Source organism: Scomber japonicus, chromosome 4 (assembly GCF_027409825.1).
Source record: "Scomber japonicus isolate fScoJap1 chromosome 4, fScoJap1.pri, whole genome shotgun sequence".
Lineage (NCBI taxonomy): Eukaryota > Metazoa > Chordata > Actinopteri > Scombriformes > Scombridae > Scomber > Scomber japonicus.
The window spans coordinates 17,733,440-17,759,593 of record NC_070581.1 but is presented as its reverse complement, the minus strand read 5'-3'; the positions used below and the strand labels follow the sequence as shown (position 1 = coordinate 17,759,593).

General features: G+C 40.9%; 2 protein-coding genes across 6 annotated transcripts in view; one reads left to right on the top strand and one right to left on the bottom strand.

Moving 5' to 3' along the window:
- The window catches only part of lrp1ab (low density lipoprotein receptor-related protein 1Ab), a 90,053-nt gene extending 78,473 nt beyond the window's left edge, over window positions 1–11,580 (top strand). For both annotated transcript variants that reach the window (XM_053318167.1, XM_053318166.1), the window contains exons 70-89: window positions 27–159; window positions 253–375; window positions 1,450–1,572; window positions 1,669–1,806; window positions 1,935–2,072; window positions 2,220–2,339; window positions 2,448–2,737; window positions 2,854–3,032; window positions 3,130–3,236; window positions 3,428–3,547; window positions 3,650–3,826; window positions 4,034–4,174; window positions 4,917–5,090; window positions 5,713–5,874; window positions 6,049–6,220; window positions 6,881–6,982; window positions 7,117–7,190; window positions 7,275–7,368; window positions 8,226–8,370; window positions 9,719–11,580. In XM_053318167.1, coding sequence (XP_053174142.1) covers window positions 27–159; window positions 253–375; window positions 1,450–1,572; window positions 1,669–1,806; window positions 1,935–2,072; window positions 2,220–2,339; window positions 2,448–2,737; window positions 2,854–3,032; window positions 3,130–3,236; window positions 3,428–3,547; window positions 3,650–3,826; window positions 4,034–4,174; window positions 4,917–5,090; window positions 5,713–5,874; window positions 6,049–6,220; window positions 6,881–6,982; window positions 7,117–7,190; window positions 7,275–7,368; window positions 8,226–8,370; window positions 9,719–9,856 — 2,850 coding nt within the window. In that variant the 3' untranslated portion in view covers window positions 9,857–11,580. The remainder of the gene's footprint in view (window positions 1–26; window positions 160–252; window positions 376–1,449; window positions 1,573–1,668; window positions 1,807–1,934; window positions 2,073–2,219; window positions 2,340–2,447; window positions 2,738–2,853; window positions 3,033–3,129; window positions 3,237–3,427; window positions 3,548–3,649; window positions 3,827–4,033; window positions 4,175–4,916; window positions 5,091–5,712; window positions 5,875–6,048; window positions 6,221–6,880; window positions 6,983–7,116; window positions 7,191–7,274; window positions 7,369–8,225; window positions 8,371–9,718) is intronic.
- Window positions 11,271–26,154, bottom strand: part of fmnl3 (formin-like 3) — a 30,598-nt gene continuing 15,714 nt past the window's right edge. The window contains exons 5-26 of one of the 4 annotated variants that reach the window (XM_053318169.1): window positions 24,895–24,978; window positions 24,309–24,455; window positions 23,228–23,336; window positions 22,997–23,073; window positions 22,431–22,524; window positions 20,825–20,899; window positions 20,606–20,716; window positions 20,338–20,487; window positions 19,612–19,713; window positions 19,043–19,406; window positions 18,684–18,776; window positions 18,480–18,604; window positions 18,190–18,392; window positions 17,798–18,101; window positions 17,631–17,711; window positions 17,408–17,537; window positions 17,134–17,294; window positions 16,872–16,973; window positions 16,024–16,116; window positions 15,772–15,895; window positions 14,800–14,911; window positions 11,271–13,303 (exon numbers count right to left, since the gene is read on the bottom strand). In XM_053318169.1, coding sequence (XP_053174144.1) covers window positions 14,820–14,911; window positions 15,772–15,895; window positions 16,024–16,116; window positions 16,872–16,973; window positions 17,134–17,294; window positions 17,408–17,537; window positions 17,631–17,711; window positions 17,798–18,101; window positions 18,190–18,392; window positions 18,480–18,604; window positions 18,684–18,776; window positions 19,043–19,406; window positions 19,612–19,713; window positions 20,338–20,487; window positions 20,606–20,716; window positions 20,825–20,899; window positions 22,431–22,524; window positions 22,997–23,073; window positions 23,228–23,336; window positions 24,309–24,455; window positions 24,895–24,978 — 2,821 coding nt within the window. In that variant the 3' untranslated portion in view covers window positions 11,271–13,303; window positions 14,800–14,819. Of the gene's footprint in view, window positions 13,304–14,272; window positions 14,317–14,799; window positions 14,912–15,611; window positions 15,896–16,023; window positions 16,117–16,871; window positions 16,974–17,133; window positions 17,295–17,407; window positions 17,538–17,630; window positions 17,712–17,797; window positions 18,102–18,189; window positions 18,393–18,479; window positions 18,605–18,683; window positions 18,777–19,042; window positions 19,407–19,611; window positions 19,714–20,337; window positions 20,488–20,605; window positions 20,717–20,824; window positions 20,900–22,430; window positions 22,525–22,996; window positions 23,074–23,227; window positions 23,337–24,308; window positions 24,456–24,894; window positions 24,979–26,154 lie in introns of those variants that run through there. The other 3 variants (XM_053318170.1, XM_053318168.1, XM_053318171.1) reach the window with 3 other exon arrangements.

The following is a 26,154-nucleotide window of genomic DNA, read 5'->3' as shown; positions in this document are numbered from 1 at the left end:
GCCTGTGCGCTTTGATGTTTCCACAGCATGGCTGTGATCTGAAGTGTGACAACGACCAGTTCCAGTGTAAGAACGGACACTGTATTCCCATCCGCTGGCGGTGTGATGCCGACCCTGACTGCATGGATAGCAGTGATGAGGAGAATTGCGGCAGTGCAGGTATTGTAAATGAAATTGATATTGTAAGGAGAAAGATGTGTGTGACTGAAAAGACAAACCAGTTGAAGCAACAATCCTTTCCTGTTTTCTCAGCTGGCCGTCACTGCCCTCTGGATGAGTTCCAGTGTAATAACACTTTGTGTAAACCCCTCGCCTGGAAGTGTGACGGAGAAGATGACTGTGGGGACAACTCTGATGAAAATCCAGAAGTGTGCAGTGAGTGCAGCCTTGTGCATCACTCTTAGCTGGAAGAAGCTTGTTTTTACAATAGCTTATCTGCTTATCAAACCTAAAGTCACTGTCCAAAATAACACCAAGGTTCCTTGCAAATGGGTGACAATGAGAGTTCAGGGTGCCAATGGTGCTGTCATAGCCATCTAAGAGATTTTGCTGGCCGAATAAAATAATCTCAGTTTTATTTTTGTTCATAAAGAAAAAGTTCACTTCCATCCAAGATTGAATATCATTGAGGAAGTCTAATAAGACCTGGACAGAAGCTTGCTCATTTGTTTTTAAGGGCATATAGATTTGTACGTCATTTGCAAAACAATGAAATGAGACATTATGCTTTCTAAATATGGATCCCAACATATATATCGAAAATAGGAGGGGGCCCAAAATAGAACCCTCAGGGGGGAAGTTGCCGGAGTATACTGGCCCAGCTGGACAGAGAAGCTCCTGTCTGAGAGATGTGACTGAAACCACTTAAGAACAGTACAAGACTTCAGAAAGAAAAGGAAGCTTGGAGATAGGCCTAAAGTTGGATAAAACTGTGGGGTCAAGATTATGTTTTTTGATGCGGGGGTTGGACCACAGCATGTTTAAAGGCAGCTGGGACACATCCATACATCAAAGATGAATTTATCAGATCCATAACACAGGGCCCAATAATATGGAAAATGTCCTTAAAAAGACGGGGTGGGATGCTGTCAAGAGGACAGTGAGAAGGCCTGAGGTGCTGGACAATATCAGTTAAAGCTGAAAGAGACACTTGCTCAAATGTATCAAAAACAGCAGGGCAAATGGGAGAGACGGCAGGATTCAATGCAGACGGCAAAAGAGAGGACCTAATATCGGAGATCTTGCCAACAAAAAAACTTACAAAATCTTTACACAGTTTAAGTGAACAACACCATTGTGGTCACAGGAGTTTAAAAGAGTATTTAAAGTATTGAAATGTGTGTTAAATGTCTGCTAGTCTTCATATTTTGTCCTGACCTATTTTTCTTTTCTCTACCTTCTTCTTCTTTTCTTTGTCACTCTCATCTTCTTATTCTATTTGGCTCTTAGGGAGGTTCCAATGTCCTCCCACCAGAGCTTTCCGCTGCCAAAATGACCGTGTATGTCTGCAAGTGTCAAAGAGATGTGATGGAGTTAATCACTGCGGCGACAACTCAGATGAACTGAACTGCCGTAAGTTGCTGAACAGTTCAAATGTCTGTGAAATCCCCTTCTTCTTCAACTTTAATTAAAGAGATTGCTGACGTGTGTGTGGTTATATGTCTACAGAGGCCCCTCCAGCTGTTCCCACATGTGAGAAGGATGAGTTCTTGTGTACCAATGGCAAATGCATTAGCTCCACTTTGCGCTGTAACTTCTTTAACGACTGTGAGGACTACGGCTCTGATGAGATCAACTGCAAGACAGGTGCCCGATGTCAAATCTGATTTCTGTATCTTAACTGAGATCGGAGGCTTCAACTGTTTAGCATCAGCAGAATCACATACAATCTAAATGCAACTAATGACACAACTTGTTTTTGTGTTTATTTTCAGAAACTAAACTGAATGACTGTAGGAGTAACAGGACTCAATGTGGAGATGGAGACGAGGCCCACTGCGTCACCAACAACACAGACTCATTCTGCTCCTGTAAACCAGGCTTCCAGAAGATAGGACATCACACATGCGGAGGTACACAACACTACACCTGCTATGACAAAAACACAAATGGCTCTCAAATGTGTAAAATATAGAGGATGTTTTTGGTTTCAGGCATGGAGATACACTGTGATATTTTCCTGTTTTAAAGTGATTTTCTTTTGGCTCTCCATTTTTCAGATAAGAATGAGTGCCTGCAGTTTGGAGTGTGTTCCCACATGTGCAACAACACCAAGGGCTCCTACAAATGCAGCTGCCACAAGTACTTCACCAGGATCAATGACACCTGCAAGGCTGACAGTGAGGACCAGAACTACATCTGTTTTATACTATACTTATCCTTTTGGGCTTTTTTAAGCTATCATAATTTAATTAGAAATTAATTTAAATATTCTCTATTCCTTGCAGACATGAACAGCAGTCAACAGATTCTCTACATAGCAGATGACAATGAAATCCGCAGCCTGGACCCTGGCATGCCCAACTGGCGCTATGAGCAGACCTTCCAGGGTGATGCCAGTGTGCGTATTGATGCAATGGACCTTCACATTAAGACCAACCGCATCTTTTGGACTAACTGGCACACAGGCCGCATCTCTTCCTATGAACTTCCAGGACCGTCCACTTCATCATCACCCTCCTCTTCCAACTCTCACCGTAACCGACGGCAAAGCGAGGGCAGGATCACAAACCTGCAGGTAACGCTGGATCTCTTGCCATTAAAACTCTACATCCATCCATCCATCCATCCATCCATCCATTACAAACACGTCACACACAGATATCCTAGAAGTGTCTCTCTGTTTGTGTCCAGATTAAAGAGCTGAAGATGCCTCGGGGTATAGCAGTGGACTGGGTGGCTGGTAACCTGTACTGGACCGACTCTGGTCGAGATGTTATTGAAGTGGCTCAAATGTCAGGCCAGCACTGCAAGACCCTCGTCTCTGGCATGATAGATGAGCCTTACGCCATCGTAGTGGATCCACAGAGAGGGTAAGAGTGTGGCTTCAGAGAAACAATCATATCTTTCTATAATGGTGGCTCTGTTGTCAGATGCTTTGATTGTTTAATGAACTCTATTTTCTTTCAGTACCATGTACTGGGCAGACTGGGGGAACCATCCAAAAATTGAGACAGCTGCCATGGATGGGACTCTGAGGCAAACTTTAGTTCATGAGAAGATCCAGTGGCCCACAGGTCAGTCTGCATTAACATTTTAGTATTTATCTTAACTCTGATTCATCAACTGAGCAGGCATGTTCTTTCAACAACGTCCCTTCTTCACAACCAGTTAAGAAAGCTTTACACTCTGGACCAGCTCAGCAGAATCACAGCCTTTTAATCCTCAAAGGTTGCTGTGTTTTAATCTGCAAGTTTCTTCTCCATAGGTTTGGCTGTGGACTACTTCAATGAGCGTCTTTACTGGGCAGATGCTAAACTCTCAGTCATTGGAAGTGTTCGCCTGGATGGCTCTGATCCTGTCATTGCTGTCACTGGCATCAAAAACAGTTGAGTTCACTTCACACTTGTGTCTTATGAAAAATCTTATGAAATGTGAAGTAAATCTTTAGAGATTCTTTGTTAATATGTTGTATTTTTTCCCATCCTAGATCTGCTCCATCCATTTAGCATAGATATCTTTGAGGACTACATATATGGGGTCACATACATCAATAACTTTGTCTTCCGGGTCAACAAGTTTGGAAAAGGCCCCATGGAGAATCTCACCACAGGCATCAACCACGCTACTGACATAGTCTTATACCACCGTTACAAGCAGCCGGAGAGTGAGTTTCAAATATGAAGAATTATACTATTTCTTGAATAGGCTTACACTTTTCCTACACACATAGTAGACTCTTTCTTGCATCCTCAGAGTCATACGATGCATAGAATTTTAATGAAAATAAATATACTATAGAATTTAAAGTGTATTTTTTATATACATGTTATGCATTTTTTCTTACTGGATGTCTTGTCTGTCTTTGCACCAGTGACTAATCCATGTGACAGGAAGAAGTGTGAATGGCTGTGTCTGCTCAGCCCCAGTGGACCAGTGTGTACCTGTCCTAACAACTATGTTGCCGATAATGGCACATGTGTGGAGAGAGCGAGCCCCACTCAGTCGCCATTCTGTAAGTCCACTTACACACAATATACACGCACCATAAACAGTCATGCAATGATTAGTCGATTGAAAGAAAATGAATCAGCAAATAATTTGAATAGAATAGAATAGTCTTTATTGTCATTATCAGGACAATGACATTTTGTTGGAGCAGTCCTCCAGCTGCCTTGTACATATAAATATAAATATATGATATAAAAGAACAATTAACAATATATACAATGGGCACAATCAACAATAACAATAATTAAAATGTGATTTGATTAAATAAGTCATTTAAATATTTTTTTTAAGCAAACATTTCAAATGTTTGGTGGTTCTTGGTTCCTAGATGTGAGAATTTGTTGCTTTTCTAAAAGTAAATTATTTATTATTATTATTATTATTATTATTATTATTATTATTATTTTTATTATATTTTGGGATTGTAAAACAAGACATGAATAGACATTGTTTAGTGATTTAGCATATTGGGATGGACTTGTTTCACTGTTTTCTAATGATTCATAGACCAAACAATTAGTTGATTAATCCAGAAAATAATCTGCAGATTAATTAATTAATTTTAAAAAACATTAGTTGCAGCCCTAACGCAGAATACTGAGCAGCTGTTGTGATTTGGTGCTATACAAATAAAGATTGATTGATTGATTGATTGATACTTCCACATTAGCTACACCATTGAGGGATTTATATCTGGGTGTCTTAACATTCATATGTAACATGCAAACTGTGTCCTCCCTCTACAGCTCCCCCCACGGTCTCCTGTGATATTCAGTGTCAGAACGGAGGGAGCTGCTTCCTTAATGCTCGTCAGGTAGCAAAATGTCGTTGCCAGCCCAGCTACACTGGAGAGAGATGTGAGATCAACCAGTGCAGGGACTACTGCAAGAACGGAGGCACCTGCACTGCTTCTCATACAGGTAAGAGTAGGACACATTCACATGTAATCATGGACTGTGATGTGAACACCTAATTCAAAAAGGGTTTACCTTTACTTACTTTGCATCAGTGGTGTTTTTCTAAACCAGTGTGGGTTGGGAAACCTTATTCCATTTAGAGGTTATTAAATAGGCAGACTTGCACTTTGAGTAAGTAGAGCCATGGTGGGAAATACCCCAATTTGTGAATGATTAAGTAAAATAAACATGAAATGTCAAATTTGATGTGAAAGGATAGAAGCATTTATGTGAAATCACAGATGGCAGCTGAGCAAACATGTTTTACATTGCTATGAAAATTGTTAGTACAATTTCTCTCCATCCATTTGATGTTTAGGAAAGCTCTCTGGAGTATTCATTAGCAAAAGCAATCACAGGCTGAAAGGCAGCAGAGAGGGATGAAGCAAATGAATTCCGCATATCCCCATTTCTTGTTCTTTTCTGGTTCTTCATTTATTCTATTATATACAAATTCAGTGTACATTTCTAGTAAACGTCCAAGTCCAAGAGCAGCCTTTGTGTATGCAAATGCAGTTGTATTGATTCCTATTTACCTGTATAGATTTCTTTTAACTTTATAAATCATATCTTATCTGTTTCCTAGGTGCTCCTACCTGCAGATGCCCAAAAGGTTTCACAGGACCCAACTGCAACCGCCAAACTTGTAAAGACTACTGCGTGAATGGAGGCAACTGCTCAGTTAACATCGGCAACCAGCCGACATGTAGCTGCCCACCAGAATACCAGGGAGACTTGTGCCAGTACAGTAAGTGACAGCACTGTCAGATGTTGCTACGTCGTGTTTTAGGAGTTTTACAATAAGATATGTAGCTGAAAAGTTTTTGCTATACCTTATTTTAAAAGATCTGTTACATGATGTTCACATAATACTAATATAAGCAAACCTTTTCTCATATCTTCTCTCATTCCCAATTTTCAGGTAAATGTGAAGGGTTCTGTGAGAATGGTGGAACCTGCTTACAAACTGCCAATGGCACCAAACTGTGTCTGTGCTCCACTCAGTATATTGGACACCAGTGTGAATTGGACAAGTGTCAATTCTGTGCAACGGGCAAATGTTTGACGTCACCCTCAGGGGAGGTTTCCTGCAGGTAAATTCCCACATGAAACACGGACAAAATATATTAGACTTGTGCACTGCTACACAGGAACAGTATTTTTAGATATAACCCCCCACACACACACACACACACATCTGTGTTTCGTGCAGCGCATTTGCATGGGATAATCAAAGTCTGTTTTTTACTCTAATTTACTGACATTATCCCTCTGGATATGATTGAAAATGTTAAGGCTCTGCTTAACATCCACCAACAAATCACAGAGATTAGTCCCATGCTGATTCGCATGGGACTAATATTATCACATGACCTCTGTGTTTGGCAGATAATTTGCAGTGGAATTTTCACTTCATAAATTACAGACATGGCAGATTCACACAGAATTAAGATCACAAATGACCTCCAAAATTATTACAAATTGATAGAGGTCCCCATATAATACTAGTCCCATGCATGTAGTGCTTTAGATGTGTCAATATTTGTAAACATTTATTTTGGACTGCTGAGTACTGTGTGGACAAGGTCAGACATCATTGTAAACAAGTTACCCTGAAAAGCACATTACATCACCTAACATATGTAGAAAGCAAACACTTGCTTGATTTTTGAACATATTCTGAAAGAACATGTAGCTATAACAGGACTCTGAAGGAGCCTAACTAATATTTGTCTGTGTTTGTTTGTGTCTAGCTGTCCCAATGGTCATATCCAACCCAGCTGCTATTCCTGTTTAGACTACTGCTCGAATGGACAATGTTCAGTTGACCCTCGCACACTGCTCCCTCAGTGCAAGTAAGATATGAGACCCATCCCGACCCAACACAACCTAGCATTTACCTTCATCTTCTGTCTCTCTTTTTCTGTGGTTCAAACTCGCCCACATCAACACACACACACTCCCAGTAACTCTGGCTCACTGTGTCCAGGTGTCCTACAGGATGGAGAGGATACAGATGTGAAGTTGCAGCTGCTTCTGTTGATTCTTCTGCTTCCAGTGGAGGTGAGTCACAAATTTCCAAACAGAGTTTTCTTAATAAAACATGTACCTTGGCCCTATTTGCTCACATTATTTGCTCAACTGCAGGCACAGCGTCAGTCGTCATTCCAGTGCTTCTGCTGCTGTTACTGGCACTGCTGGTGGTTGGTGCCATCTTGTGGTACAAGCGGAGAATGCGCGGGTAGGTCCTGCTTTTTCAGATTTTTTTTCCCAAAACTCCATTTTTCATCTGTTCCTCTCACCTATGCTATTTAGCTTCTCTTACCTTTTGATAACTATCTATTTCCTGTCTCCCAGGTCTCTATGGCCGGGCAAATCTCGTTCTCAATGCCTGCGGTAACTTCATAGGGTTACATAAATCACCTGTTGACCATACAAATCCTGTCCCCTCCCTTCCCCAATATCCAGCCAGATTGGCCATGCTGTCTGTCAATCCATTTGTCCATTTTGTTAGTCTTGTGTAGAAATCTGTCTATTTGTCCTTGCCTGCCTCTTATTTGCCTCCCACGGGGTTTCCCATCCAGCAACACAGGAATCTAGTGACTCTTATCTGGAATAGTTTTGCTGGTGATGCACAAACAATTGAACTGTTTTGTCCTTTTTGCATCTCCATACTTTCCCCTGTTCACATGTGTAAATGTTAGGCTCATGCTATGTGCTTGCATAGGAAAACATACAAAAGTGCATCTATGAATCATGTTTATATGCTTGCAAACAGTCAAATAATTGCAGTGTGTAAATCCAGCATTCTCCACAATAGACATGCTGCAGTATATTCTCTGGGTTTGATCAAATGGCCTTTTGAAAAAAGTTCATTTGGCAACCTCTAATATATGTTGTCTTGGTTGTGTGGGTTGTATGTTGCTGGTGCTGAGTCAGTACCTGGTTTATGCCAAGTTCTGATCACCTTCTAGCCACTGTGATGTGTGTAATTTAAGGTTACTCCCAAAACAGTTTTTTTTTTTTTTAATAAACAATAAGGATCTACATTTATTGCTTAGATGGTAACTCAGTTTGTGTATTGCTGTGTTTTTGCAGTGCCAAGGGCTTCCAGCACCACCGAATGACCAATGGAGCCATGAATGTCGAGATTGGGAACCCTGCCTATAAGATCTACGAGGGAGACCCTGACGATGATGCTGGGGAGCTCCTGGATTCAGACTTTGCTTTGGACCCAGACAAGGTAACACAGCTGGACAAATTCTGTTCCGTCCGTTCACCCAAATACACCTACACCTATGGTAAGTCACCATGCAGATGGTTTTTAGTTCTCAGGTATGACATCAGTTTATGAAATTTGAGGCCAACCCAATACACAAAGGGAATGGAATACCATCTGTGTTGCCATTTCCTCAGTAGTAAGTAGTTCCAGTGAAAAGTGGTCTGAGTGAAGAACCAAGACATTGTTCTGGAAAAATATTTTTAATGGTTTGAAATTGTATTGAAGTGGTAGAAGAAATTGCCTGAAGGATGAGACAAAGTAAGGGGAGCCAAGCTTAAGTTTATTAACCCTTAAATGCACGAGTGACTGGACCCTACACTCTTCTATTAGTGGGTAAAAAATGACCTATGTTAGAATCAATGTGTTTGTATGCCACTTTTGTCATTTTGGTTAAGAATAATCATTTGTATTATATTTTGGTCCACACAAGAATGATTTCATGTTTGAAATATTTTTATTTTTCACTTTTGTAACATGTATATATAATCTGTGTAGTCCACTAAATATATATTCCTAACAGTCACAGTTGATAAGAACCAAAGGTTCCGATGAAATTCTGTAGGAAGTCTATAGGAGTCATTTTTTACCCACCTATTAAAGCTTGGGTTAGTAATACAAAAACTAGAGTCTCATAAGTTAAACATTTAAATGGCATGATATCAATAACATGTTTTTTGAGGAATAACTGGAATCTGAAATGATAACAACTTTTCATTACGAAGCTATTGCAAGAAAACAACCTCACTGGGTCATTTCTGACCCACGTATGCATCTAAGGGTTAATGGTGCCCTGTGGAGTTTTCTTGCAAACAAATAAAAATTAACATTGTTACTCATGAAAAATGCATTGTATCCTTATGCTCTAACAAAAGTGTTGAATGTATTGTGCACACGCATGAGACAACCAACCACTCAGCCCTATGGTGCTACAAGAGATCAGAAACTCCACAGGGTACCTTTTAAGTAAATTATATGAAGGAAGAACAGATAATAAACTATGTGATGAAAAAGGGGCCTTTTGGAGACTAGTCAGGTGCTACTGATTAGTTAGGATCTGACGACTGTATCTCCTGAAACAATAACCAGAGCAGGCAGGCACACAGTACGACATCAACATTAATGTTTTGTTCTTGTTGTTAAAGTGAACTGACCCTTTAAGACAGAAATGTTTTGGGGTTTTTTGTAATTTATGTGAACTGAAAGAACCTTTCAAAGAACAAAATGCAGTAAATGCTGCTTTCAGATTACAAAAAGAAATCTCTGCCTTTCTTGCCCTTTGAGTCAACATGTAATTTTCTTTGCTCCACAGCCCACCAACTTCACCAACCCAGTGTATGCCACCCTGTACATGGGCGCCCACAACAGCCGCAACTCTCTGGCCAGCACGGATGAAAAGAAGGAGCTTCTCTCCCAGGGCGATGAGGACATGAGTGACCCGCTGGCATAGAGCTCGGCATACATTGAACTCTGCCAACATTGCCCTGCCCTGCCCAATTCAGTGCTGAGCCAAAAAGCTCTCTCATCTTATGCCTTTACCAACTGAAAAGAAAAGCAACAAAAAAAAAAGCGAGAACACTGTATAAAATGTATAAAATGAAGGACTACTTTTTTAAGTGATTGCAGTATTATATTTTGTTCTTTGACAAAAAAAAATCCTCTGGTGACGAAAAGGAACCATTTTATAGACATTTATTCAGTTCTTTAATTTTGCTCACCTCCTCCTCACAACTCTCCCTCCCCTCTCATGCATATAGCCACTACCTCTGTGCAAATGTAAAAGATAGAGAGATACAAATGGCAGTGGAACAATTTTAATTTTTTATTTTTGTATGAATTGTATAGGGGGAAAAAAAGAATATTGTTCCATCCTAGTAAACGATGCCAAGTCTTTGTTGTTCATGAAAAAGAGGAGAAGTGTCAGTGCTCACTATGAATGCTTCCTGGATGCTGGTCCGGCTCAGTCTTTCTTGTTATGTGTATATGTACGTTTGCTGCTGGAGGTCTGAAAGGAGACCGAGGCTGGGTGAGAAATGAAATGTTTAACTGCACACATGTACACATGGAGGACTCAGCATCGCAGACAGTGTACGTTCTGTTGTCTCAGAGAACTACATTCAAGTGATTGTCTTTTACCTCCTTGCACAGACTAAAGTTATATATATATATTTGCATATATATAAACCTATTAACAAAGTGTCTTGAAAATATACCCAGGAATACAAACATCAGTAACAAATAGCAGTCTGTACTTTTTAACAGTTTTTTTTTAAAGTCATTGTACAATTGAGAGTGTGCTGGATGAAGATGATTGTAATAAAAGTCCACATTCCAAGATGAACAGTCTGGGATGGATATCCGTGGCCTTGGTTTAGCCTACTGCAGGACACTCTGGACAGGAGCTGGATTTTGCTCCTTAACTGTTCTAGAAAGTTCTATCTGGGAGTGAGAGCAAGCTTCTGTGAATTTCTGGTCATCACTGAAAATAAAAAATGATCTGCGATGAATAATTAGCTGAGAATGGTTGCATTTAGCTTTTGTTCCTTGTCTTTTGATTGTAAATGTACTTTCAGGAAAGGCCAGGGAGACCGTTTTATGGTACGTACTTCTGTCGGAGATTGAGTTGACTTTTTTTTTTGTTTGTTTGTTTTTGTTTTAAATTGTATGTAATTACATGGATATCTAATTTAGGTTAATGCTCATTGTTAAGTGCATTCCCAGGAAGGGGACTGATCAGCTTCCTGATAAGCATTCCTATGTTAATTCCTTTGCCTTGCTGCTAATGCTAACCATCTGTCTGTCTGCCTGGTTTTTAGTTTTAAAATTGTTGCTCTCACAGTGTGTCACACTATTCACCACGCTGCTTTTAACTGAGGTTATGGGCCATACCTGCCATATCACTCTGCATGGTGCTCAGACACATCCATCCTAGAGGAAACACTCTGGCATTGCCCCACACTTGTTAACAGAATTTTTTCCCTTTTTTTTTTTTTTGTTTACACATCATGCTCTGTTAGATTTTCACCAGACCATGTAAATTAGAACAATCATCTTTCAGTTGGAGAAATTATTTTTTTGGTGGCAAAAACCCACATGGATATTTGTGGCTCTGATTGTTTTGTTATGATTCTATTTCTTTTTGATATAAGAAATTAAATGGATTTTTATAGTAGACATGTGCGGTGGCTCTGTCCGTCATTTGGAGAGAAGGCTCGTTATCTCTTGCTGGAAAACATCATAAATTAACATCAACTATCCATTAAAAAAAGTGAAGAAATAAAACATGAACATGTAGATAAACTGCTTTTTTGAATGTTGCTTCATCAAAGAAAGACCAGCAGCCTTTTTGCTTTAATACTCCGGCACTGTAATGACAGTCTTGTAGTTATTACATAATCTATTTATTTATTAAACAGGAAGTGTCATCTTTCAGTCAATGGACAATATCACGGATAGTTCTTTCTCAAAAGTAAATTTCTTGCTTTGACTGTACAATAATATAAAGGTCCACTTAAAGAATAGTGTCATACAATGTTAAGCCAAATTAAGTAGTGTAAAGACGGTCGGTCCCTTTGTGCCAATATCATATCTGAACACAGTCTGTTAGGAGGAAAGGGATTATCTCTATTAAGATAAAGGTATAAAAAAAAGCTTAAAAATATCCTTCATCCATCACCACATATAGCAGGTCAACCCGACGTCATCTGAGCCCTTAAACAGCTGTCCGTGTGGAATCATCTTCTTCAGTCACTTCCAAAATGTCACTTGAAAATGTGACAAAGTGTTGTCAGGGTATAACATTCAGTTTCAGTCACTTAGACAAGGCACACAAAAACTTGTGTCAGCTGTTATGAGCTTAAATGCACTTATGTATTAGAGAGGTAAATAAAGACTTCATCTTCAAAGTTCTCCTTTTTGCATTAGTCCCCTAACCTTCTAGTTTTTGTGTGCCTTTAAAGCTCGAAATTTCACCTTTTGAATATTCTTGTCAGTATCATGAAGACAATGTTATAGTACAAGGCAATAAAAAATACAATCTTTAACAAATGAAAGGTGTAAAATAAACAAATTATGGCTGACTCACAAGAAATAACACTGTTTACACAAAAGGCACTTCTTAAACAAAACATGAGGCATTGGAGAAATTTTGGTTTGGCTAGCTCATCCATGAGAAAAAAAAAGAATCTTATAGTTTTTACTCCCAGGGAATATATGTGTTTGAAATCTAAATAAACATGTCAACATTAAGTCTTGATTAAACGTGATGTGTGGCTTAATGTGAGGAAACAGTCCTCAAATGTCTCATTGTCATATCAAGCTACTCTGTTATTTGGAGGAAGGTTTTGCGAGTGTCTTCAAGGCAAATGTCCCAGCAGCAGAGTTGGCATCTTCACTTGGCTGCCTCCCAGTCTAAATCCTGCTACTGTATGACTGCATAATCTGAGGAAATTATTAGTCTTGGGAATAAGATCCACATGTTGGCAGGCACTTGTTTAGAGAAAGCGTTCTTCCTGTTTCGTGGTCCACCAGTCCTCAACTCACCTCACCTGTATGTCCTGGTCAATGCCTCAGCGCAAACAGAGCAGGGAAAGTCTTTCGTGCTCGCAGCCAGAGAGGAGCAGCCCATTGTGCTTCTGTAATGATGCCTGCTCACTTAAAGTGGCTTTAAAGGGCCTCCATAAATAAATAAATTACCCAGCTAAAACAAGGGCTCTGTCCTGTCCCCTCTTTTCAGTCTTTGTGATCTACAGCCTCAGGGTTGAGATGGGCCTTCGGGACACAGGGAAGGATGGTTATAATGGGGAGGGGAGTATAAGTGACGAATAAGTGGTTTAGGGTCTCTTCCAACCGCTCCGGATCAACGCGTCAGCTCGCAGGAAAGGCTGGTTTCGGAGATCTGTGAGTATGCATGGAGAGAGGGGGTGAGAGACAGGGCAGGGGGACACATATGTTAGAGGACCCGGAGGTCAAACTGCAAACCCTGAGGTCAAACTTCCTCTAATTTCTTTTTTGTGGTAATAAATGACTAGAAATATACTGCAGAGTAGTTCAGTGTTAGAAAAAGTTCTGCAATTAACCTTAGCTGTATTAACTGTGAATTAGAAATACAAAATGATAAAATAAGGACATACACAATACAGAATGAACACAGAACGACACATTCCCATAACCTTGTATTTCAACTGACTAGAAGGTGAAATTCAAGGCTTTGGGAATGTAGTTATGACACTAATAATGCAGCAGTAACAATGATAGGCATCATTATTCCAGTTACAGTAAGATGGTCAACAAGCTCTTCAGTTTGCAACAATAAGCTGTCTAAAGTGAACAGAAACCTTTAAGATCTGTAACAAATTCTGGACACAGACTGTGTTTGTGTTTATCACTCACTGTGTGACTTTCCTCTAGAGCCTGTTGACCAAATAGCTGTTCAGCACACCGCGGTTGACAGTTAGCAAAGACAAAACATGGCGTACATTGTTGACAGGTAAGAGGTAAATGAACACTGAACGACATGCAACACATAGGGAGGGGTGAGGATGATGATGTTATTATATTTAAGTGAACAGGGGATTCTTCCCTGAGGCTAACAATACTTTTTTTTTTAAATGTAAACAAAGAAAATGATTTTATGTTGCAATGGCTGTTGGGAGAAGAAATATCGACTCTAATAAACATCCTTTAACAGGCTTCTTATATATTCTCCAGTTATCATTTCATTATCTGTCTATGTTGTGTAGTAAAGCAAATCTCTGTGCTGTAAAGCTTCTTTTTTTTTTTTGCTGAAGCAGCTGACATCACTGTAGCAGCACACAGGAGCTGGAGGGCCAAGCAGGCCGGGTTGCAGCCAGGCTACCTTCCTTACCCTCTCTTAGGAGTGGGAAATACTGTCATTAATCTTCTTTTCAGCTGGAGGAGGGGGTAGAATGAAACAGTGGTGGTTGAGGAAAGAAGAGTCACATGTTAGCCGGAAACCAACACCAAACAAGTTAGTCTCATGGCATCGTTGATAAAACTGGTAAATTAGCCAAACCTCTTTATGTTAAGATTGTTGAATTTATCTTCATGAAAAGAAAAAATGTTAAGAAATATGCCCAAATAATGCACAGCCTTTTAGATTTCATGCATAATGCTCATACTTGATCATTTATCACAGTTATATCTAATTGTACGATGAGTTTATCAGCATATTTTTCACACATAAAATATTCTGACACTCTGTACAACTTTCTTTTTTCTCTGCCAGGCAAAGAGGTTTGGCTGACTCCTATCACCAGACATCTGATAGGAGTCTTCTGAAGTAGAACACAAGAGAGTTGGGATGGAGTGGGGGGGGGGTTCATGCTGCATGCACAATGGGGTCAGGAGGCGTACGAAAGACACCTGGACAACCTTGGCATTAAGGGGAAGGGCTAGCAGTTGGCGTCGTCACAGAGGTTGGCTTCACAGAAGAACCGTGAGCCGCGTTTAGCAGTGCGGGCTGTGAAGGGCACGCTCTTCAGTACTGGGGGAGGAGGAGTGGGAAGGAGAGAAAACATGTCACACCTGAAACACTGCCTTTCTGGGGGATGGATAGGAAACACTGGACCACCTTCATATTTCATTCAGGAGACTGTAATAAACCTGACCGAACCTGATTAAAAGTTATTTCTATATGCAGCACAGATCTATGGAGGAGAACATTGTGAATCCCTCAGTGCATGTTTTTAATAGGATTAGGATGCACTGAGCATGTCTTGGAGTTACATCAGCACAAGTAGTTGTTACAGGTCTGATAGTAGTTGCATGGAGGAATTATTAACAAAACTAAAAACTGGCATTAATTCAACATTTACATTATTTACATTTTTAAGCACTGATTAATGACATTGACAAAAAACATCAGTTAGCTTATGTGCTGTCCTGAGGCTGTAGATACTGCTTCTTCTTCTGCCATTAAAGCCCCATCATACTGTTTTAATGGTATATTGAGAAAATTGCCCCAACCCATTTAAACTGGGATTTAATTTTCTACAATCAAAAATTACTTAAATCTATATATATTGACTTTAAATAGTTTCTTTACATGAGGATCTATTTACTGAATTGGGATCAAGCTGCTCAGCTGAAAGTCTACATATATTGAGGCTCAACAGGTTTGGTTGTGCATGTCAGAACCAACTAGACAGCATGTCGTGGACTAACTAGTGATTAACTAGTTGTGCTGCTATGTACTGTGCTCCAGATGTGATGGTGTCTGCACCACATAGCACAAGGTGCACTTCAAAGGAGCTGAGCAGTGAAGAACCACAGTCATCCTCGGCCTGCAACGACCGGGGCTGCAGGCGCCCACAGAGGGCCTTTTTAAGGTACTGTCTGTCCCACCTGTGATGATGTCCTCAATAGTGCCGTCCTTGCCCTCGTACACAGGCCTGTGGTCTTTGGCTTGGCGCTTACGCAGCTCTGCAATCAGCTCATGCTGCTGCTGCCTCTTCTTCTGAGCCTGGACCTGAGTCAGTGGAAGGAGACATTTGAACTGTTCACTGTGCTTTTTAAACACACGACAAAGCTTTATTTAGCACCGAGTAAACATTTGATAGGCTTCATTTAGCTCAGCTGCATGCACTCGGACTGTACCTTGGGGTCATGCTGTTTAGCCTCCTGAGCCAGTAACTTTTCTCTCATTGCTTGCTCCTGCTTTTTCCTCTGTTCATTATCCTCCACTGCATCCTGTTGAGATGAGAAAAACGTGAGCAGTCAGCGACAAGAAACAGCAACAGTGTGGTCCTTTGAGGAAAACAGGTCAAGAGTTGAACACAAACAAGGCACACACACTTGAATGAAGATTACAATCATTAAAAATTTAACCTTTCTCCCTCTGCCTACCCCTTTCAACCTTTCAAACACACACAACTACTTTACACATACAGTAAATGTGCTTAAAAGTAATAGATTGTTATTTTGGGATTTGGACTTATTTGCTTTATTGCCACTAACTCTGCTCTATCTAAAGTTAACAAGATCCATCAACCTGGACATTATCTATTAGCGTATTTCCCTAAATGTTGAACTATCCCTTTAACATACACATTCAGACAGACACACATAAATCCTTGTGCTTCACATTTCCTTGAGCAGATCCCATAAATCCAGACTGAGAACAATCTCAGGAAGTGTGTTGTGTGGTGGGGCAGGGCGAGGCTGTCCGGGGGTAAAGGGGAGGAGGGGAGACGAGGGAAGAACCAGTCTAAACACCACAGCTGCAGCTCTAGAGTCAGACCCAGCTGGTCTTTCCTGTTATTTGGCCTCGGACGATACGCCACGTCCTGTGGCACAGAGGCAGCCAAAGCTCTGCCCTGCTCTGCTCTCAGTGAGAATAGGCTTAAACTAGGGAACCTCCCATCTGACCAGGAGAGAAAGCTGCACCCTGGCACTGCAAAAGTGAGGAAAGATACATAGATGCTGCCTCTGCTTGCTGCACTCACCTTGTAGGCCTTGATAAACCGCACAAACACAGGGAAAAAAACAGAGGGTGGAGTTGTCTTGGCACTCTCTCCGAAGTAGTTCACCACATTGTTGAAGGCTTCCTAGAATTGGGAGGACAGTGCCAGAGTGGAAGCAATGTTTGTAAACAATGTCAAGTTAGGAGGCATGATAGGCTGTGTGTTAGAGGTCAGTCAAACAGAGGTTTGCTTTATTTTCTTCCCAGTGGATACTTTGAGGATATGAGGTGAGGACAGTGGATACCTCTGCTGTCTTGGCGTCCTTCTGTACTTTGTCCAGCTGTGTGTCACTGGCCTGGACGAAGCCCTTGAGCACCGAATGGTCGTGCAGACTGCACTCTCTCCGGATCAGGTCCATGCCTTTGCCCAGTTCTCGGACATCCAGCAGCACATTTTCCAGAGATACTTTGCACACAGTCAAGAAGAAATGCTTTAAAGTACATATCTACAAAGACTATCTTAAGTACACAAACCTCACATTGCTATCAACATTTTAGACCTTCATATGGCAAACTCACCTGCTGCAGCTTTATCCACAAAGTGCAATTCATTGTGGAAGTTGGCCAGGTCTGGGTACTTCTCTTTCACAATGAGAGCTATGTAGTGGAGCAATGTCATTTTTCTATCTGTAGACTTAGTGTCCAGCAGCTGTATAATATAAGAAATAGATGGAATTATCAGAAAAGGCACTGCAGCAATACTGAGCAAAATGTCTACAAAACTTTACTCCGTAATACTCACCAGATCAAGACTTTGCAATTTGAAACCATAAACACAGCCTCTTTTGCTGCTGTTCATGTAGTTTCCCAAAGCTAAGATTATCTACATGCAAACCAGAAGAATTCATTATTATGCATAATCAAAACAAATACTGCTATAAAAAGATCAGATAAATAAACACTCCAAACCTCAAGCATTCTTTTCAACTTTGGAGAGGATTTCACCGAGCCAGAAGCAGCAATGATTGCATTTAGCTGTGGTGTGAGCATGTTGACATTGTCAGTAAAGTTTCCAACAAAGGTGATGATATTCATCCTCTGTGTGAGTCTCTCAATCTTGCTGAAAAATAACATGAAGCGATCCTCTTCTGCTAATTGGTCCAGTGGACGCCGCTCACGCTCATACTGACGCATCACCTTGACCTCCCCCTCCGTGGGCAGGAAACGCATCAGGCACTCCACAAAGTCGACAGGTAAGGTTTTCAGGTCAAACCTGAGCAGACATGACAAATATTAGTAAGTTCACTGGATATGATGACTTTGGTTCACAAATGTATTTTAAGTTCTGAAAATGTGCATACTTCTCTATTGCTTTGCAAATCTCCTCTGTGGTCTTGTTAGCCTTTCTCAGTGTGATGGCTAAGTTCTTGGAGCGGTTGGCGTCCAGAAGAGTGACTTTGTTTACTGCCTTCTGGGCGACTTTGCTCTTTGTACAGGACAGATCTACGATGGGACCCTGGGCTCTGGTTTTAAACAGTTCCTCAAACTTCTCCAGATCCAGCTCCTGCACACAAGTGACAGTTAACAAACTTGTTCTGAACTTAAAGACATTAGCATTAACTGTGAATTGAGTTTCATCTGGTTGATTTACCTCTAGCACACGCTCGTCATCAATCTCGTTGAAGACTGTGCCATTGATCTGATTGGGCTTCAAGGCCGTCCAGTTAAAGACAGGCAGGCGGAACTTAGTCTTGATGGGCTTCTTAATTCTGATAGCTGTAAAATATTTACATCTGTTTACATCTTTTGCTCTGTGACCTGCAGTGAAATAGAGATTATCTAAAAGTGCTCTTACCTGACAGACCCAAACTCAGAATAACTGAGGGAGAAGCATCTGGTAGAGGTGGAGCAAGAGGAGGTGGCGGTGGTGGGACTGGTGCACCCGAACCTGTAATTAATGTAGAATACAATATTTAGGCTTTTTTTTTTTTTTTCATCAGATTAAAAAAGCTGAAAACTGCTCCTGTGCTGTCTTGTCTGTCTGCCTGCACACAAGACAAACCAGCCGAGTATTTCCTTTTCCTGTCTGGGCTGGCTGTGGCCCGCCACCTGGCTTGGCACGAATGAACACAGAAGGGGAACTGAAAATAGAGGATCTATAGTTGAACGCAGTCAACCTTCACATATATGTGTCACCAGATAGGGAGTTATCACCTGTGGCAGAGGGAAGAGGAGGAGGCGGTGGTGGAGGTGGAGGAGGTGGGGGTGGAGCTTCACTGGCTGGGGGTAAACTGGTGTCTGCTACTCCTGATTCTGTTAACCCAGCTGTTGAACTTAAAGATAGATGCCCGATATCACCCAGAGGGATCCCAAGGCCACCACTGCCACCACCACCCCCAACACCAAGTGGCTCAATGGCAATGTCTCCATCAGGCTTCTTGTGCAAACGGATGGTGCCTTGCTGTTCCAGTTCCAGCAGCCGCCTCTCAATGTTGAAGTGCCTCTGGAAGGCGGCATCCTTTTCCTTGATCATCCTCCTCAGGGTGTTGACCTGGGTGTTGGTCGACTCGTACGTCTCCTGGATAGTCACCAGGGGGCGATAAAGAGAGCAACACAATGACTTTACAAGCCAAAGAAACATCCTGTTTCCTGCTGACCTAATTTGCTATCACAGCAATTAGCTACATGCATCTGAAACAGATTTTTACTGACACACAGAGAGTGAAGCCTTTCGGAGGCAAGGCAGGCAAGCAATATTACAAACATCACTTCTGTTAGCTTACCCGTATTGCAAGCAGATCCTTATCCTTCTGGAGGACCATCTTCTCCAGATCAGCTACTTTCATCATTGTTTCATTCTCAACCTCCAGAAGCTTCTCCGTCACCTGGGAAAGACGATGGAGAGAGTGGCAACGAGATGAGAGGAGGTGAATTCAAGTATTGATCCACAGCATGGGCATCTTTCCCAGGTCCACTCCCTTCTCCCTACTCTCCCCCATACACTGAGCATCATCACTGAGAAATATGATATACCAAGCAGCAGCATGACACAGCAAGAGCATGACACAGCTTTTGCTTTTGCTTTTGAATTTGAAAACAGATTACACATGCTGCATTGGCATTAACAAATAATCTTCACCACCATCCTCCCCCATCATTCCTGACCCCTGACAGCAGAGTTTGTTATGAAATTCCTAGAATTATGTCAGGGCTGCCCACGACCTCTCCATGTGTAGAAGGTCTTTGCAAAGCAGCGTGGGATGCAAAGGCAAGTGCCCAGAAATAATGAGCCAATGTGAGAACAATATTAAGATTGTTACACGCACAATATTTTCAAGCGTTTTCCAACCCGTTATTATTCTCAACCACTTGTGAAATGCAAACACTGAGTGGAATTCTAATTGCCATGTAGAAACAGACAAGTTAAGTACATAGCTGGTGAACCACAACAATCTCATAAATGGGCCCAGTGAGCTGTGTTGGTGGTCCAGACTGGGTGGTGCACTTACATGGGACAGGTGCTCCTCTAGTTCATCCACCTTCTCCAGCGCTGCATTCTTGGTCTCTGCATCTTCCAGCAGACCACCCACGTCAAACACATTATCCAAGTATGCCTGGATCTGCACCGACAGCTTGTCACTCTCTGTGTGTTTACATTTCTTGACATGAGGGAGAATGAATCAGAATTAGTAATACTGTACACATACTGTACACATTTCCATGTGACACTTTTTTGATTGATAAATGCCCATTTAAACCACAATATCGTCACCTTACCTCCAGGTAGTCATCCAGTCCAAGCTTGGTGAACTCATACTGCAGATGGACTCTGAAGTTCATGTCCTCCACAGAGTGGACCACAATGTTGATGAACTGCATGCAAGCCACCTGAACAACAAACACAGACAGATGTAGACTGAAATATATTGAAGTGGGTGAATACATAGACACACATCAAAAATAATTAATTTATCAATAATATAAAGCCAATCTTACCATGTAGTCTATGTTTCCCTCCTCACAGCGGAAGTAATCCATCAGTCTCTCAAAGCGATGCTTCTCCTTGCAGACCTAAAATGCAGCAAAAACAGAGGTTATCTCAAATTCTGTCATATCATGATTTTAAATTGAAGGACAGAGGAAACTTTCAAATCCAGACATAAAAATTTAAAAAGCCCAACATGGGGAGAATTTGAATAGAAAAAAAATAAATAAATAAAAACTCCTTGTCTCCTGTCAAAATGTAATGATTTATTGGCATGCTTTGTCAGGCTTGTGGCTTGGTTGGAGACTTCACCCATATATTTTAGGATTACCCCAAGCCCTGATGTCAAAAAAGGGATTAAGATGATTTTGGTGTATTAATTCGAACACAGCACTTTCTGTTCTTCTACTCTATTAAGCATTTTCCTTTTAATAGCAAAAGGTTGCCTTATGTCATGGAGAACATCACAGCAAAGCTGCAATTGAAAACAGAAGTATTTATGAGGAAATTGGCTCCACTAGTGCTGGCTATACCACAATTATGTATCTAAAAGTACCTCTGATTTTTTTCCACTATGTGTGTGTGTGTGTTATTTGACTGTGTCTTGAGTTAATGCAATAAAAATAAAGTTCAAATACAGTACATACTTTATATTCACTACCACTACATTACTTCCTGTGACCAATCATAACTGTTTTGCTGTGATTCAACACATTCCTAGATTAAACATAATTCATCCAAAGAGTTTAGATGTACCTAAACAGAGCATAGTTTACTCCATTTGCATGAACAATCCCTTGTGATTACCAGAAAGCATGGGAAGTGAAGTGAGTCAAAAGATAAAGACAAGGGACAGATTTTTTAAGCCACATTTCTGCATAAAAATACACTGAAAGAGGAAAAGGAAAACAAACTGTGTTTTTCCAGCTCTCAAAAGTGTTTTGTCAGTACTGTGAAAAAAAAATCCATGCCTGAACATTTCTCACAATCCTAACCGGACATAGTGGTGGTTGTGGACCTAATACTTAACTACTACTGTGAAGCTGTGGTTGACCATATCATTGGTGGCCTTTTTGTAAGATTTCTGAGACTTATTGCTATGTATTAATGTATTATTTTAGAAAATATATGCCCTCAATACCATTTAACTAGTGGGTTCTTTTGCTCTTGAGTTTCTCTGGGGCTTTAGACTTTAGGGTAATTATCTTGTTCCGGTGTTTAGATGACTGTTTAGGCAGAAACTGAGAGGCTAAGCAAACCGTTGTGGTCCACTGACTCCCATTAGGGAGTTGATCCTTATCATTGTTCAAGGTTAGCGCACATCTGGTGTCTTAATGAGACTAATAACCTCAGATAGGCCACCACAGAGCTTTGCTTACACCCTCAATGGACATGAAAACTCCCAGAGCTCCTCAACTTTCATCCCACTATACTGGCTCCTTCAGGCCTCTATACACGCCAGTGATGTGGTAAATTATGGCAATTTAAATAATAGTTGTTTTTTAGTCTTTTCAATGCTCACAAGGTTTACTGTGTATTATGACTATTATGTGTATTATAAACAGTGCAACTTTAGGTGGTAATGGTTACATTTGATTAAAATGTTGCTTCAGGCACCTCTTTGAAGTTGTCAAATGCTGAGAGGATGATCTCGTGGCCTCCTCGTACTAGACAGACAGCAGCCAGCAGCTCAAGGACCAAGGCTTTTGTCCTGGAAGTACAGGAGATGCTCATTAGGACAACATACGTGGACAACTCAACTGCAAATATGAACTACTCTCTCACTCTAATTATATGTTCAAAAACATAACATTTATACAGTCTACACTACTAGAATGTCTAGTTATGCATGCAATCTTCAAAACTAGTGCAAATACATCAACATGAAGGAGTTTCAATCTATAATTCACACTGAAGTCTGATGCAAGGACAGGTCTTTATAGCTTTTAAGTGTTTACCCTCCCAGTTTTCATTATGAAGTGATCAGCACCAGTGGTCTACCACTAATCTTCCTTTAGTAAACATTCCTCTAACAGCCTGTATATACGCCTCTGATCCCCAACTTCAGAGAGAAGCCGAGCCCCACAGAGAAACGGAGGCATATCATATGAAGTGGCTGCAGGGGTTTTCCCATTGTTTGACCCAGCCCTGCGTCTATGGAGACAGGGGGCCTCAGTTCTTACCGTGAGTTCTTATTGTTCAAGCTGAGAGCAATTTCATTGACTGCGTGTGCGTGAGACATGACCATATTGAAGCCATACTGCATGAAGAAGACAGAGAGAGAGAACAGGATGTGGTCAGAGAAACCTGCGTATTTGAGCACTTCACAACACAGGAAACACATAATCCACTTTTATGACAGATACGTGTCAGACTGTATATGAGCCTATATATCATTGTGGAGCATTTGGTACCTGGTAGTTCATGATCGCTCTCAAGCACATGATGCACACATGCACATCATCCTTTTGGCTCACAAGACGGGAGTTCTTGATGGTTTTGCTGTTCGAAACTGTGCCATAGCTGCAACAGATGGCAGAAGTTAATATTTGGTAGAGAATCAATAACTGAAATCAGTGTTTAAAGTTTATCACAGCTTGTTTCATTTATTTCCAATTTTCCAATCTAGCATTCACATAACTCTCTTGGTTTAAATGTGTCACATAGATAGAGGCAGCAAGAGTAAATTACAGAGAATGAGGGCTGACAGAAAAAAACATAGATGGCTTTTGAGGTTACAGATGCATCATGGGATGCCTGGTTTCCTTGCTGCTTTCAATAGACCGAGGTCTATGCACAGAGACTGCTATTATGTAACTGTATTGCCCGTCATCATGTGCACATAATATTATTTTCTTTTGCAGTTTATAAATAGCTTTTACAAAGTCTCAAGATCCAGCTTTTCTAAATCATATAGATACTTATATAATGCATATTTATTGTTTATGTTTTCAAGCATACATACTACTTAATACATAATGTTATACTCATACAAATAGTAATGTATTACTTTACTGAGTTAATGTTAATCTTGAGGAATATATTTTCTGTTCAGCTTAACTAATTTTTATCCTATCACTCTTTATGTCTCTTCATTCCTGTCTGTGTGTGGCTCAGTGATGAAGAGAACAATCACGACTGTCTAACATATGCTGCAGCCCACAGCTGGCTCTCATCTGAAGACAGTGCAGATGCACATCTGGACAGATGAGGGAGGACCATTAACAAAGGGAGACAAAAGGTTAAAGACTTTCAGTTGTTTGTTTTTTTTTCATCTCTGATACAGCTCATCATCTGATTGAGTTTGTGCAGAGCATAGCCTTGAGGTCAAGAGAGAGATCACAGAGCTATAACTTATCAACCACTCGGGCATCTTCTTGAAACAAAACAGCACCATGACAGCTTGCTAATACATGTTTATAGCATTCAAGGTTAGCAGAGCGAGCCGATAACATGGATAGGTAATAGCAGGGAAGCAAGCTTAGCAATACGTACCGGAGGACAGACTGGCGCGCAGAACGCACCAATGTGTTGCAGAAGGGTTGGGTGCTTGTATGATGCAGATCCTCTATAGACCTGCTCCAAGATTTAGCCTTGTCCAAGAAGCCATCCTCCCCATTCTCCAGCCCCTCAAAATCCAACCTACGCAACATACAGACAGACAGAAAGACAGACAAGCCAACAAAGAGGCACAGACATGGGTTTAGAGAAAGAGGCACTGGGGAGGTTAGGTTAGCAAGGCAGCTTGGTAGAGAGCCAGGGGTTATCACAAGAACTGTCAACAAGCTGCACGATAGATTCAGCACAGAGATTCTGTCCCACTCAGGCAAAGTATAGCTCAGCGCTACACCACATAGCATCTGTCCAGAAACACATTCAGTTTGCCAAGTACACAATAAGGCATATACACATATTCAAAGAGGACATATGCCAAGAGCAATTAATATTTGATGCACAAAGGCAGAAGCAGTTCATTAAGCTCAACAACTTGTTAACTCAGCAGCTGAATCCACTGCCAAGGCCAGGTTCTGGCAACAGTCATGAGAGGTGAGTGTGTGTTTATGTGTGTAAAAGTACTCACATGACAGCACACTGGGCAAAGGAGAGGTACTCTACCAGGATGTCGAGACCTCTGTTCTCATCATTGAGGAACTCCCTGACCCACCTGTGACGCAGGGGAACAGAGCGGGGTTAGCAGAGCACCAAATCAAGAACACACCCTTATCCTTTGGGCCTGGAGTTTACCCATTAACAGAAAAGAGAGAGAAAAGTGAAAACAGAGAGAAAAATAAATTCAAACATTATATAAAAAGACTATGTCTCGTAATATTTAAAGGATAGTTCTAGTTTACTACATCTTGGGTCTAATATTTGTGGTTTTGGCCACACTTTCCAACTCTTCAACTTTAACTGCCCAAAGGGGAAATTTGTCTTGCACCCCTGATAGTTGGATGAGCTAAGTTGTATTATGACAGTTTGATAAGAAGGAAAATAATTATTCAGCCTATTAGACTTGTACTGTTCAATCGCTGATAATAACATTGACTCTACTCATCAGTACTGCAACCTGAAAGTGCAACAAGTAAAAAAAAACAAAGTCTGATGACTCTAGAACCAATATTAGGACAAGATGTAGATGTTTATTATAATTAATACTACGCTGAAGAGGCGCGCAGGTGGTCGAGTGGTTGGAGCGCATGCCATATATGCAGCCGACCCTGGTCGGAGGTCCTTTGCTGCATGTCACCCCCCCTCTCTCTCCCATATTTCCTGTCTGTCTACTGCTTAATAAAGGTGTCCATGCCAACAAAATCTTTAAAAGGCATATATGAAGAGAAGTAATGTCTTTTATTTGCAGTGAATATTCAACAATCAAAGAGAACATTCCTTAGGACAAATGTTCATGAGTAATTGTTATTTTTTCTGGGAAAATAAAACTAAATTATGCCATCTAGTTGTCATTAACTTACTGTAAAAATGTACAGCAAACTTTTACAGTATACTTTTAGTTTTAAACCTGTTTGATTGTGTTGCTTGTGTTTCTTGCACCGTCTTCTTTAGATATCAGTAGTAATTTTGGCAACTATAATATTATCCTAACTTATAGAAGTGATGGGACAGTTGTAAACTGGAATGATCTTTTAAGGCAGCTCCAAAGGGGGTCTTCCCTTCTCTGACAGGAAGAACTGGACAACAATGCAGCGGAAAGTAAACTAGAACAAGGCTTCAGAATCCCTCTCCATTTAACTCCAGTTTTCTGGAGAGAGAAACAACTCTGAACAAAGGAATTCCCACTGTGATGAGAGAGAGAATTTCGAGGGAATACAACTTAGAGAAGTGG